Source organism: Opisthocomus hoazin, chromosome 13 (genome assembly GCF_030867145.1).
Source record: "Opisthocomus hoazin isolate bOpiHoa1 chromosome 13, bOpiHoa1.hap1, whole genome shotgun sequence".
NCBI lineage: Eukaryota > Metazoa > Chordata > Aves > Opisthocomiformes > Opisthocomidae > Opisthocomus > Opisthocomus hoazin.
In genome coordinates, this window is record NC_134426.1 from 21,195,990 (window position 1) to 21,210,298 (window position 14,309).

General features: G+C 44.1%; 1 protein-coding gene across 21 annotated transcripts in view; it reads right to left on the reverse strand.

The window, feature by feature from the left end:
- The window catches only part of FBRSL1 (fibrosin like 1), a 555,762-nt gene that overhangs the window by 182,265 nt on the left and 359,188 nt on the right, over positions 1 to 14,309 (reverse strand). For all 21 annotated transcript variants that reach the window (XM_075434576.1, XM_075434573.1, XM_075434570.1 and 18 more), the window contains one exon: positions 2,394 to 2,423. In XM_075434576.1, the coding sequence (XP_075290691.1) occupies positions 2,394 to 2,423 (30 nt within the window). The remainder of the gene's footprint in view (positions 1 to 2,393; positions 2,424 to 14,309) is intronic.

Genomic DNA, 14,309 nt, shown 5'->3' on the forward strand with positions numbered 1-14,309 from the left:
GATCCGCTGTTTATGACTAACAAGAAGTGTTATGCAAATCAAAAGCACATTAGTAATTCCTGCCCTGCCCTACATCAGTGCCAGCGTGCGTAGGTGTACCTAGAGAAAGCTGCTTCATGCTGACCAAGCAGGAAGGCAGGATTGTTCTGTAGCGCTGTGAAATGAAGCCGACCTGTCATGTAATTTGGGAAGCCTGATGCTGGGCTAGACACTATGTCAAATACTCCATCCGGGTGCAACAGCCAGAGAGCGTTATTAGAAGACACATTTGCCCAACACATAGAAGGGGTAAAAAACACTCTTCAGCGTAATCCCTCAGGACATTCACACCAATATTTTTAGAGCTCATTGTTGAATCAGCCAGGTTAAGTTTTAGACAAATACTGAACATGTTTCCAGGGGAGTATAATATATCAGGTATCAACAGAGAGAGCCAGGCTGCCCTTGTGTTCCCCAACTGGATGGCAATGTTGCATTTGCGTTATCCCCATGAAAGGTTTGAAGCCTCTTCAGTTCAACCTTGGTGAATCTACGTGCACGTGCACACATCTTTGCTGACAAGAAAAGCAACCCTACTTAATTCCAGAGACCTATTTAACAGAACCGATGTCATGTCTCATGTCTCTACAGATCAGGTATGAGATAGAAAGATGATGATCTTGTGCTGCTCTCCTCATGAAGAAAAGAAATATTATTAAGGTGGAGTCACCTTACGGAGAAGGTAACCGGGAAATATGTGAGCCTAGAAGGTCAAATTACAGTTATAGATATGTAAAGAAATGCCATATTAACGGTAGGGAACACTATAATAGCCTTTCATTTGCTGTAAAGGACAGTAAGTTACCAACCAAACACAATGCAGCTTCCTCCGAAGGTAACCTCAGATCCCACATTCTGAAAGCTAATCAATGTTGTTCAGATTTCAATTTCTTCTCTACAAGGTGAAGTCAAACCTAATCTAACAAACGTCAGTCTCAGATGTAATGCTGCTAGCTGGGTCTACCAGTGTAATTTAGATAATCATTAATAGCATAGCTGTATAATAAAACTACATGTCACTTACAACTTCATCTGAGGTTTGACTGGCAGATCTTTAAACAGTTTTCTAAGTGATTGCTTTTACTTTCTTTGATTGGGCAGTCTAAGAAATGTTTTAACCCCATGGTATATAAGCTTTTAGGGAATAATTATTCACCCTTACCACCCCTGCCATCAGCTCTGCTGCTGTGTAACCTTGCAAGAAACATAACTCGGGGGGTGGTGGTTTTAGGAAGTGACTTTATACATGTATACGTAAAAATAAAATAAAATAAAATAAAATAAAATAAGTACAGTATCTTTCATTCAACATACAGGATTTAAATGTCTCTCTTTGATCAAGTCTTCACCTCAAAACACAGCTTTTGCCATACTCCAGGGATATCTGGTATCTGATGGGATTTTTAAAAGAAGTTGAAGAAACCTTAATGCTTCCCAAGCTCTAACAGTATTAAAAAAAAAGAAGACGACTTAACCAGAAGAACCTTTTAGTGTAGTGTCTTGAACTCATGGTAACCTCCGACGCAGGGCTGCAGCCAAGTGTGCTGCCAAGGAGACAGGGCTATCTGAAGTCAGCCTTTACTTTTGTAATGCTGATCCAGTAGAAACCTGCGTGCCACAGCTTCTCATGAATGAATGCAAGAGACTGGACAGCCAAAATATAATAAAAGTTTGATGAAGATCTAACCTGAGACTGCCAAGTTTGATCTGCCAGAAGACAAGTCAGCAAGGGATACTCAAGTCTGTTATACATTTGATGCTGAAAAGCATGGTGCAACTGTTGCTATGCAGCGGGACGTCTCTGTTTTCCTTGCAAAGGTGAAACAAGAAATCCCTATACAAGACCACACAGCTAGAATCTGTCAATGACCAACCTCTGTATCCAAAAGAAGGTCAGAAAAATCATTGCTCTGCTATAAATATGCATGCAACATGACAAAACACTCCTTGACAGTTACCACACTGCCTTTCGGGGTAGGTACCAGTTGTGCCATCTTCTAAACTGATTACAAAATTGACATCTTCAAAGGTTACTATAAACAAAATATGGGCTCCTGACAAGTTATCAGAGGAGACTTCCTCTGAAACAGCACTAACACTATGACTCGGGTCTCACCAAATGCTCTCATAATTATTAAGAAAGACTATTATGTTAATGGGAGGTTTTATTCTGTACACAAAACTAGCGAAGAACACAGAGTACATGATCCAATGTTTTTTCATTCAATTATAGGTATTTTTAAATTTGACACGAAGACTGGAGGAAAAATATTATTTTCAAATTCATTCTTATTTTGACTATGAGGGAATTTCCAAGCTAGTAAAGCACATGAAAGAAGAAAATTCAGTCTTACCTTATCGTCAATATCACTCTCGCTGTCACACTGTGGATTAGAGAGAGAAAAAAAGATTTTGAGAAACATCTTTATGTATAGGGATCTTTTGCATCATCCTCTTAAATCTTTAGGATAGCTGTTTATGATGTTCTCAGTTCAATGAAACACACTTTTGATGTTTGCAGTAATGCTTTTTAGATTGCTAGCATAAACCAGACAAAACCAATTTCTCTCTTCTTGTACAAAAATGTGGTATACTCTTACTCAGATGGGGGAAAGCAAACTTTAAACAAAAAAGACAATCAGCGATGCATCATAATAACAACTGCAACATGACTGCCACAACAAAAAGCATGCCTTTTTATCATCCCCAATCGTGGAATATATAGTAACAGTTTTGCATTGCTTCACCTTGATAAGCACTTTGTCATCTAACAAGGAAACTGTGAAACTGGCAATCAATTTCTAATTTAATGAGTGGTACCAAGAATAGTAATTAAAATACATCATAAATTCTGGTACATTTTTTAGTTTGAATGAGATCACGATCCCAGGAGGAAGTGTTTACTTAAAGAGTTTCAGAGTGTAATCTCTTACAGCCTCTGAAAATGAAATGCTCCATTTTCACATGATGGAACGATAACTTGAGCACTGAACACTTCAGGACACACACATCTTCTTGGCTGGAGCTGAGAAAGATTTACAACTGGGAACAAAAGTAAATATCTTGGTGTGTGTTATACTGACAGAAAGTGGCCAGTGTGTTTCACAGTTTTTGTGCCTAACGGGAGTTTTCTCCTTCAGCTAGCAGCTGCTGGAGATGGTTCGGGTGGGTTTCCGTAACTGGTGGCACCCTCTCAAGTCCACTGGTTCAACAAGAGGGGACTCTGCAAGCCAGCAATGACAAGCTATAAATGTGGAAATGGCCCAAGAGAAGGCACATGCTTTGGTGTCACGAATGTTAGAAGAAGGAATAGATCTGTTTGGTCACGTCGCCCAGCTCCTGCTCCCCACGGAGCGGGGAGGGGGGATCTTCCCTGTCACATCCTTTTATCCTAAAGTTACAAAGCAGAAATTTCAGCTGTGACATTCTTAGCTTTCTGTAGATTTTTGAGAGACTGTTTAATCTCTTCTTCTATCTGGCACATGAAACGATTGACCCTAAACACCTGAGGAACTTTTTACTCTTCAGTTCTCTGAAACACACCGAGCACACGAAGAACCACGATACAGTGGAGGGGTCTCCCACGGTGAGTCTGCAGTGAAGACTGCTCAGCTTTCCAGCTGACTCCTCATTTCCATTTAACTGCAGTGGAAATGCTTGGTTTAAGGAACCTGTTTTTCTATAGTCTTGACCCAGCAGAACTCTTCTTCTTTCAAAATGAAACTGTTTTACACCGCCCCACCTAATCCACAGCATGTTTTTCACAGAGGAATCCAACTGTTTAGAAGGATGCACACAGCTCTAACTGTATCTGTAACCACCCCCGTAAAAAAAGAATCTGAAGCAAAAATGGGTGAAATTACAGAAAGGCAGGACACTACTGTGCAGGGGCCAGGGAGCTGCATGTGGGCAAGTCCTCTGGGAATAACCACTGCTAATGCCAGAGGACCGCACTATGCCCTAGGCAGTTACTTTGTGCATGGAAGGCAAGAATATTAGGCAGCCACGTCTTCAGCAAACACCTTCCTCTAAGACATTTGTGCCTTTTTCGGGGACTTCTATTCTGTCATTAAGCTTTGTAAAAATTATTATATGAAACTCAGTTTCTGGTTTTTCACAAATCAGAAATTCAGATCAAAAGTAAAATCGGTCCTGATAAATCATCATCAGCAGCAGCCATTTGCTAACTCTCCCAAACGCATGCCACGTAACCATGAACGATTAGAAGTCTCTGCACCAGGTCTGGAATGGGACTAACTGTCCATCACCACGGAGACACGCTGAAACAGGTCTGCTGGGCAAAGGCTGCCCCAGTACCTGGTGCCTCTGTGCTTGCTCAAGACAGTGCTAATTCATGCTGACGAAGCAACACGTTCATCAGAACCAAGGTGGGGGGGGGCGGGGAAGGTGCACTCACAGCAGTGCACTTGTTATTATTGACACGCTCCGGAGGAACGCCGGCTGACTCAAGGGAAGCCTCTCACCTCCGCCCGGCAGGCTCACATCAAGTCAGAACGCTACTGGGGAGTGCGCCTTCCCGCAGATTACTAGCATAATCGAGTAGGTCACAAAGACCACGTTATTTTACGCTTTAAACCTGGTCTACGCTGAAGTATTCTAAGTTAACGTTTTAATCATTCTGCTCATTCAACCTGCACACTCACACTTTAGAGGCAGAATTATCATGATGATGTGATTCAACCTGCACAGTTCAGACTAAAGCATGCTACAATGGAATTACACCTATTGCAAAAATGACATAAAAAATAGTTAGGACACTCAGCCCAGTGTTGCTTAAAATTCTATGCTTAGGCAACACCAACACAAATTTGAATTCTTACAGGGACTTAAAGAACGATACAGTGAAGTAATAAAAAATCAAATAAATGAAACTCAGAAATATATTGACTAGAAAACTTTCAAAATTATCATTAAAACTCAGACGCCTTTGCCTATGAGCCCTGGTTTAATAAAACCGCAGTACTGTAAACCTTCATAAATTTAGCTTAAAAATATTTGAGAGCAGAAGTAAACAATTTTGGGGAACTTTACTAACCATTACTTTTCAAATACAACGTAGTGTTTTAGTTTTGCTCTCTGTTTTTGTAACAAAACTTGTCTTCCTACTTCTTACTGCTTTATGATATTTTAAAAAAAAGGGGACAGGCTTCTTCTTGTCGAAAACAGATTTGACCTCAAAAATTTGTATGCCTATAATGAATATAAAAACCTATTACAGATGGTTTGCATTACTAAAAGGTGCAGAATTGCTTTATTTAGACGCCTAATTTTGCTTTGTACCAAGATGCAACTTTGTCTCATGTAGATAAGTGAAAGTTGCAACAAGCCAGTGAACCATCAAATCCACATGCTAAATTTTATAAACAGACATACGAATGAAGCAAACATCTGCTCTCTGAGGATACATTTTTCCTCATTCAGGATCTGTAAATACTCTGTAATTAATTGTTTTTAAAATGGAAAGAACAGCAAAGAATTTTGTTTCATTTGAGCCTACATCTTCCTTACTTCAGTCATGACTGCCTCAGTCTTGCAACTGAAGAAGCCAGCAGGGCTGTGGATCTGCATCCATGGTGAACATGGCTCTGTGGGGACACGGAGCCCACCGAGCAGCTGCGACTGCAGGACGGGTGCTTTAAAATCCGTGTTTCTGACAGCAAGTTGCGTAGTTTCTTGGTTGCCTTATGAAATAGGTGTCCTCTCCCACCTCTCCCAGCTGCGTAGGGCACACTCATGCACACAAACTGTCCCCATATCGATTCCTACTGCGTGGCTTTTAGACCACCAAAGTCCCACACCTCAATCCATGTGAGAAAGAAGTTCCAAACCGGCCCCTAAGCAGTCTACACGGTGAGAGATTGTGGGTGAAGAATTCACACACCATTATTTATGAAATGTGGGCTGCTGCTTAACATACACATCCTGGAATATGGAGAGCTTGCGACTCATAGCTACCAACCCATGATAATCTCCCACCGACTCCTGCAGAAAACACAGCCAGCTTTGGCGGAAAAAACCAAAGCTTCAGAATTCACTTAGGTTTTCTTCTTTTTAGTTTAAAGAAGCAGGCTCTACATTCACATTGAGAAACAGGAACCCACAGGCTGCTGAACACGGCACCGAAAAAAACAACAGCAGCAAAACCAAACCCAGATCTGCGAAAACCAGAGCCACCGTTGACCCCATCCCTTTGGGGTGTGTGTTAAAAGACACGATTTCAGCGGGCTGGCTCAGTTTCTGTGGTAACAGCCTTCAGCCTCCGCGCTCCCGCTCTTCCCCAGCCTCCTCGCCTCCGCCTCTGCAAAGCCCTGCGCCGACACCGAGAGACCGAGGCCGGCGCGCCGCCCCGCCGGGATGTTTCTGCGAACACTGAAGTCACAGGACAGACTTTGGTTTGACCCAGAGGATTCTGGTCTGGGAAGACGCCTGGCTGCGGCCCGGCGAGGGGCTGGCTGGCCGAGGCCGCGCGGCTCCCCAGCCACCGCCAGGCTTCACCCCCCACGCAGCTGCAGTCGGAGGGACAAAAGCCCTTGTCAAAACAAAAAAGTTATAGAAAATGTGGAGAATGGCAACTGTTGACAGCTACGGGGGCTCATTGAAAGACAAAAGCTTCAATTACCTGGATTTTTCTAAAGGCCTGTTAACACTCCTGGTCTATAAGCGAAACTGTAAACAGCCATTGTGCCGGGTTCATAAAGGCTCCTAAAAGGATTATTCACTGGGTTGTGCCAATTGCCTCTCAATTCCACCAAGAATGTTTGCAAAGCCGACCCCTAATTGTGCCGCTTCTTGGAAACAATTTCTTGCAGTGACAGATTTTAGTCAGAAAAAAGCCTCCCATGAGGAAAAGTCAAGCAGAAACAACACATAATTCAGGTAGGATCGGCTCAGCGCGCCATTAAAGGCCTCGTCCCTCCCTCCCTCTGCCCCACAGGGGAGGAGGATGCAAACGCTGCAGCCATCGGCTCCCCACCCACGACGCCCCAGCACCAAAAAGACTGCGGAACCGGCCGCGGGTTCACCAGGACAGGGCACGGTCTGCTGCCAGCCGACCGCGGCACGGATGAAGGTTTGGGTTCGGGATGAAGCATGGAGTGAAGCAGTGAGAAAAACTGGTGCTTTCCTAATCTCCACCGAAGCAACCGCCGCAACTCCACCACCCCCTCCATCCCGCCTGTTCCCCTGCTGCACTTGAAAGACCTGAAGGATCACAGACAGAGCTCCTCTATGTGTAGACCAGGCCCTGTGGCTTCTGGGTTTTTCTGACAGCTGAGGTGTCAGAAAGACACCCCCCCACCACGCCTTTCCTACCAGGCAAGGAGTTTTGACGCGTGCCAACACTTGCTTGTATAAATCATCTCAACAGGGGAGCAGGATGGACTTGTGGCTACTGTAAAACACAGGCAACGGCGTATTTGGGGAAGGACCTTCTCTTACCACGGAGACACAGATGCAGCCAGAAGCACACCTGCCTGCACTGAACTGAGATTAAACCTCTAACACCTCCCTCATCCCAAACAAGCTGAGGTTGAAATGGGAAATTCGAACATCACCTGCTGTGGTTCACGTGACACACAAGCATAAGTGAGATGACTCCACGTAACAGCAATGGATACTGCAGCAGTTTGTGCCGCTGCAAATAAAGCCAGATCTCCACTACACAGGGTTTCTGGTGGACCCAGAGTTGGAGGTGTTCAGTAGCGTCATTGCTGGCTCTGCCACAGCACTCAGGCAATTAGCAGAGCCGCAGACTCTTTTAGCCATGTCAGTCAGGTTTTCTGAGCACAGAAGGGGAGCAGGCCTAGAATGAACTACGCACAGATTTTTCAAAAAACCCAGCATCTGCAGGAGAAGCATGCAGGCTCTGTGTGCCGGGACACCTCCACTGGCACTGGGCTCCTTGTGATCCATATTAAAACTGTTTGTACTGTGATTCTGGATGTTTTCTGGACACTTTTAGCACTGCAAAAACATCCTTTGACTCTTATCTCACCCCCAAAGTTTTAACTTCCAGATCACCTAGGTCTTCTTCACATAAGTGCTACATTGATTAACGTGAAATCAGATACTCACATGAACTGCCTCATGCCAGGAACAAGAGCTCCAAGAAACGAAAACAAGAACAACCCAAATCTCACAAGACTGCAACAAGATTGGCAATAGTTTGGTGTTATGTCATTGGTTCGGTGCAGAGAAACACTCTGTTATCCGAAATGGGGCCACATCCTCCAAGCTTTTGAGAACTGCATAGAAGTCACCTCAGCTTATCCACACAAACACAGTACTTCTTATTCCACCCAAGCCCGGAGGTTTATGGTTGTGCCTACACAGCCCCCAGGCTACAGGGCCCGGTGCCAGACACTGTACAGCACTGAAGTTACAGGTTCCTGCCCAGACAGCTGACAGAAGGGCGTGTTTTTTCTTTGCACACGAACACACATCCCTACAGGTATTATTTACATTCTGATTAAGCAGAGGGTGATAGATGGCTAAACTAGCCGTGTGAAAAACCAGATCCCAGCCCGGAGGGACATGTAATCTAACCTGTCTACCTGCACCTAAAATTGTGTGGGGAAGTGTAAGGCTGAAAGAAGAGGAGGCAAACATATTAAATCTACAGTCTGTAATATTACAATGCAAGCTGGCAGGGTAGGATATATATGTAAAAAGGTGCACTGAATAGATGAACAGTGGAGATACCTGCGGAGCTTGCACACCCACTTATCGACAGTCGCAGAGGATGGCCACGTTGCTGCTATCTTATTATTTCCAACCATATTTAGTTACTGAATTTTCTTTTAATAGCGAGGCTTGGGGAAGCATTAGGCTTAAATCCCAGTTTGTTAACGTTTCTTTCAAAGGAAGAAGTAAAGTCAAGCCTATTTTGAAGAGTCCTCCCCCTCGCCCCGTCCTCGGAGCCAACTTCGTGGGAGCAGCTCGCCGCGGCAGCGCGTGCACGCGCGCTTATGGATGCGTGCTTGTGTGTGCAGGGGGAGGGTGTTGTTTCCTATTAAGTCTGGCATCGGATTCATGTCTGCAGGGGCTTGCTTAAGATGATAGGAAGAGAGAGTTTTATCATGAGCCAGACTGACAGAAAAGCCTGCTAATGGGACTCGAGGCATACACAGGAAAGAAAGTGCCAAAACATTAAGCTACTGCCAAGTGTCAGAGGGCCACTGATTTATTGCAGCAATTTTGCCACTGTGTCCTTTATAAGGTCCCACAAGTCCTTCCTCCTGGCAAGAAGCTGCGCGCTGCTGCAGCTCGGGGAGAAGTTCAGCTCCAGAGCGCAGAAAGTGTCCAGGCGCGAGGCGGGGGCCGGAAATCGAATGTTGACTTGAACTCGCCCCGGGCAGCAGAGCCCTCTCAGCTCGGCTGCCTCCCTGACAGCTTGATGGAAGCAGGCAGGGCCTCCCGACGGCTGCACCAGCGCCGGGCCAGAGCTGCAAGAAACAGATTGAGCCTCAGGCCAGCAATTTCTAGGTTTTTTTTTTCCCCTCTCCCCCCCCCCCCCCCCCCCCCCCCTTCTCTCCCCAGCTTTCGGCTGGGGGAAGGGGAGGCTGTGAGCGCTACAGATGCACGGGCTGCGCCTTTGTCTGCGGAGGGGGAGGCACAGCGAGCGGGGATGAGCCACGGCAGCCGGAACAGCCCTCAGCACTAGAACTAATTTGGAGGGGCAGTGATGCATTGTGCGGGCTATGGGCTGTTTGGGCTGAGGGGGCCCCTGTTGTGAGGCAGCAATCAAGAGGACATTTTGTTAAGTGACCAACAGCTGTCATCTGCAAGCCCGGAGTAGGGGAAGGAGGGAGCAAGGGGGAGGGAAAAAGGGAAATAAAGAAAGAAAGAAAAAAAAGAGCATTTGTCCCTTGGAGGCAGAGCACATTAATCCACCAACCTGCCACAGCTTTAACTCTCAAAGTGCTCGGTGGCTCTGCAGAGCCGACCTCCACTCCATCAGCCGCCCGGAGAGCTGGGTACCTCTCGCCCTGCTCCAGCCGGCCAGACGCAGGGAGCTTCCCTACCTCTGCGGGTCCACGAACCGACGCTAAAAATACTGTTTAAGTCTCTTTTCATTCCATAAAATTGAGTTGATCTGCTGCAGCTTAGGGTCAATCCCTCAAGGACTGTTTTTTCCCCCCTTCCCTTTTCCTTAGCACTCATAAATTAATCAGGAAGACCCTGACTAAGTCATTTCATGCTGTACAACATAAAAGAAAGTCCCCTGATGATCCATGCAACGATCTATTAAAAGCGGGAGGAGGGAGGGAGGCAGGGTTAGGGAAGAGGGAGAAGGGGGGTGGGGAGGGGAGAGGAAAAAACCTCAACCTTTTTGATATTTTAGGATAAAAGCTGGAGGACTTTGTTACAAATTCTAGCCAACATCAAAACACCTTAAATAATTCAAAGAACATGTTAAAGGGAAGAAACTGAATGTTGCTCTGATGTTCAGTTGATGCAACGCAGAATATTACCCAAAACAGCACAGCCTGTTAAGGAAGACAGCAGCCTTGAGCATTTCAGTTCTTTAGAAAAATGTCAGAACCTGTAAAAATCATAATTCCCAGCGACTTTTTTTTTTTTTTTTTTTCAGGATATAAACTCAGCGAGACTGAAATGTAGGTTTCTGACAAGCTGTTAACAAGACAACTTTAGAAATCTGTCTGGAGCTCTCAGGGAGATGGGCTGCCATTTCACTGCTTCGAAGAAGTTCATGACATGACAAGCAAAAATCAGGGAACAGAGACCTAAAAACCACGGTGTAATTTTAATTTGCTTCTGTCGTGAAAGAATTCAAGCAGAAATATTAGAAGGCTGCACAACTAAAAAAGCCAGCAACTGGAAAATCATTGCTGTGGTTTGACAAGCACATCTTTTATGCTGAAAACGGTTTCTTTATTATTATACCTATATACAGGAAAACACTTTTTGGAAAAAAAAGGGATAATCACAAATTATTCCTTGAGATCTACCAAGTAAGATCTACAGCTGCGTACTTTCAAGCCAAGTCTAAAAATGACCTAGCTCAAGGGAGTGAGCGACTGACCCACCTTGAAACAGCCATCAGAGCCACCAGATCTCTCTCGGTTTCCCACAACCCTGCCCTACCCCCCTGCAGCAAAGGTGAAAATATCTCTCCATAATGCAATCTTGTACTGCAGAGATGAACGTTGCTACATAAGCACTTAATAAAGACACACTGATTAAAAATAGAAGTCAGCATCCAATGCCATCCACACAGCAATGTTTGTACCACATTCAAGAGAGGCTTTCTGGCTGGTTTACCACATTACACCTCCTACTTTAGGCCTTAATATACCAGTATAATGCTTTTCCATAATTTTTCGACGATTTAATGATGTCTTTTCCAGAATCAATCAATTCTATTCCATGGTTAGAAAAAAACAGATTGATCGATCTACCTATCTCCATATAACGCATCTCTTTCAATATATAATCTCTCTCCTCCTCTTTTACTATTTGTGCTCCTTCTAAGTATTTAATGGTTGGTTGATATAGCTGCCCTGAAGTCAATTTACTGATTGTGATTGACTCATCATATCCATGGTTGCAGAATTTTGGTACCCCTGGGACGGATGCTTCGGGAAACCCAAAGACAGCCAGTTGCATGCATACAATCTTCCACTTAATTTCAGCCCATACTTGCCAAGAAAGAGAGAGATTGGACAACGCAGAAGGTCAATTTCACTTGTAACGCCTATGATTATACCAAGGGCTAATGTGAATTACAGGCCAAATTTAGCCCAGCATTTGCAAAGCCCACACAAATAACAAACTGAAGCTTTTTTACCTCTTTCCTATTTCAGCTTGTTTCCACTCAGCTCTGGTGGTGCGACCCTACAGCCATGCTTGGGTAATTGAAAGGACAGCGCACGCAAAGTTGAATGGCTGACACCGCATTTCACCAATTTATGAAATGGAGGAGAGACTGACAAGAAAAGAGATGCAGTTTGCTTCTCTTCTGAAGTGCTTGCAAGTTCTTTTCATTCTCCCCTTGCTTGGGCATTGTGTCACCCGTCACTCATTTTCTTTTCATCAGACAGACACTCTCCGACACATTACAGCTTCAGTGCTGTATAGGGGTTTTCACTAAGGAACCAGAGAAACATCCATTACTTTCTTATTCCACAGTTTTAAGCGATGACTAATGCAAGCTCCTTGCAAGAGACATCTTGCCTTGCTGCCTCTGCTTTACCAGGAGCCTCCTGGCTTGGAGCTACCTGGACGCCCCAGCCCCAGCTGCTTTGGTCCCTCACACTCTCCAGGGAGGAGCTGAAACCAAGAGAGGATTCGCACTCGCTCACTGCACAGAGCAACTCTAATTTTGTTTAATGCAAGGATGCCTAGACAGGATATGTCCCACAGAAGACAAGAGGCTTAAAGCCATTATTTGCAATGAGAGGCTGCTGCAGTTTTCAGGGGGGGTTATAACCCTTCTTTAAAATTAAGGAGTTTAGGACTTAATATGGATATAGCCAAAAGCCACTCTAACCATAATGATCTGTCTAGTAATTCCTCACTTACTATAAACATCAGTTTTCTTCTTCTACTTGGACTGCAAATCCAGTCCATTACTATGCCATGTCCACGTCATTACGGAGTCACCGAAAAGTACCCAGCTACTACAAAATAACAGTATTTGTTAAAGTACTCCCGCGCTAATGGAGAGCATTTAGTTATTCTCAGCTCTCTGACTCCATGGTACGTGACTCTGTTTGGAAGTTTCATTTACATATTTATTTAGTGGAGAACATGCATGGCTGTCTTCCCTCGGTGCAGAACCATTATTATTAGCTGCAGGACGCTGTTAGAGGGGATTTCAGCACAGAACTCAGGAGGAAAGGCATTTCTTAGTATCTTAGTACCCTGCTTAATAACAGTCACCCTCTAGAATGAGGGTGACAGATTTCTGGTTGTGAAACTTGCTGTGGTTTGTAACAGCTGATTCACATGAATGTTTGTTTTATTCCATGTACACATTTCATTTTTTTATACACACACACACACACACACACACTTTTTCTCATGCCGTGAACTTCCTTCTTCCTCACTTCTCCCTGTGAGTTCAAGTGGCGCAGTGACAAAAGAACATACCAGGCTATGCATGAAGACACCCCCCCCGATGACTCTGAAGTTCCCCTCCAAGTGCATCACAGATTTTTCCATTCAAATGCAAGCAGGACACCCAAAAATTTCTAATGTGAACACTCAGAAGTGGGGATTAATTTCAGAATTGGAGCTGGCATCATTTAGGTGAATCTCCGCTGTGCCTTGTAACCATTTACTCTGGACCTGACAGGATGAGTGTGCTGAAGCCAATCTGAATTCAGCTGGGGTGAAGCTGGGCGGCTGACAGGCTACACACCTGGAAACGTACCACTATGATGTGATATACAGTATTTTAGCACACTATTCAATTAGGAACTTTGAACTCGGAAAACAATCTAAAGCACCTACTGTGTTCTCAACATATGTTAATTCAGTAAAATGCAGTACACTTCATTTTTAACTTGTTGAACATAGGAAGGTTATGTGAATCGGCTGCTTTGTTTTGCTGAATGCCTTTAGGGGAAGTCCCTGTTGCTGTCAGGGACAAGATTTACAATACTTGTATATAATTACAATAATAATTAATATTATTTAATTCCACTGCCATTTAACTCATAGCAAGGTTAATGTTGTTGTGGCTAAAAATCACAAAGCTTACAATAGCTACCATTAACGTTTGCATTACTGAACACTAAAATTCAAATCTGGTAAAAGATTTAGCACAAGAATTGAGACATCTACAGAAGAGCTATTCCTCCACGGAAACTCTTGGAGCATGCGCTTGCAGGCTTCAACCACTGCTTTAAAAATAAACCTTGAGGGATGGATGCCCTACTCACCACAGGAAAGCTACACCGTAATAAAGAAATTCACCAAGATAGAAATAAAAAAGATTTACAATACAGAAAGTGAACACACACCTCCCCCCCCTCAAATATCCAGCTGTAGTCCTTAACATCGATACAATGCAAATTAAACCTTTTTTTTCCTTTCATCCCATTTAGATCTTAAAAATACTAAAGGAGGTAAGTCTTGGAAGTGAAGGACAAGCATTGCCTAGGGCATACATTTGGGTGTCTTCAATACAATCTAAGGAATATAGCAGAGGCTGCAAGCTAATTCGGTAAGAAAATAACATAGTTGGTTATTCACTCTTACAGAATTACGTCTTAACAAAGCTA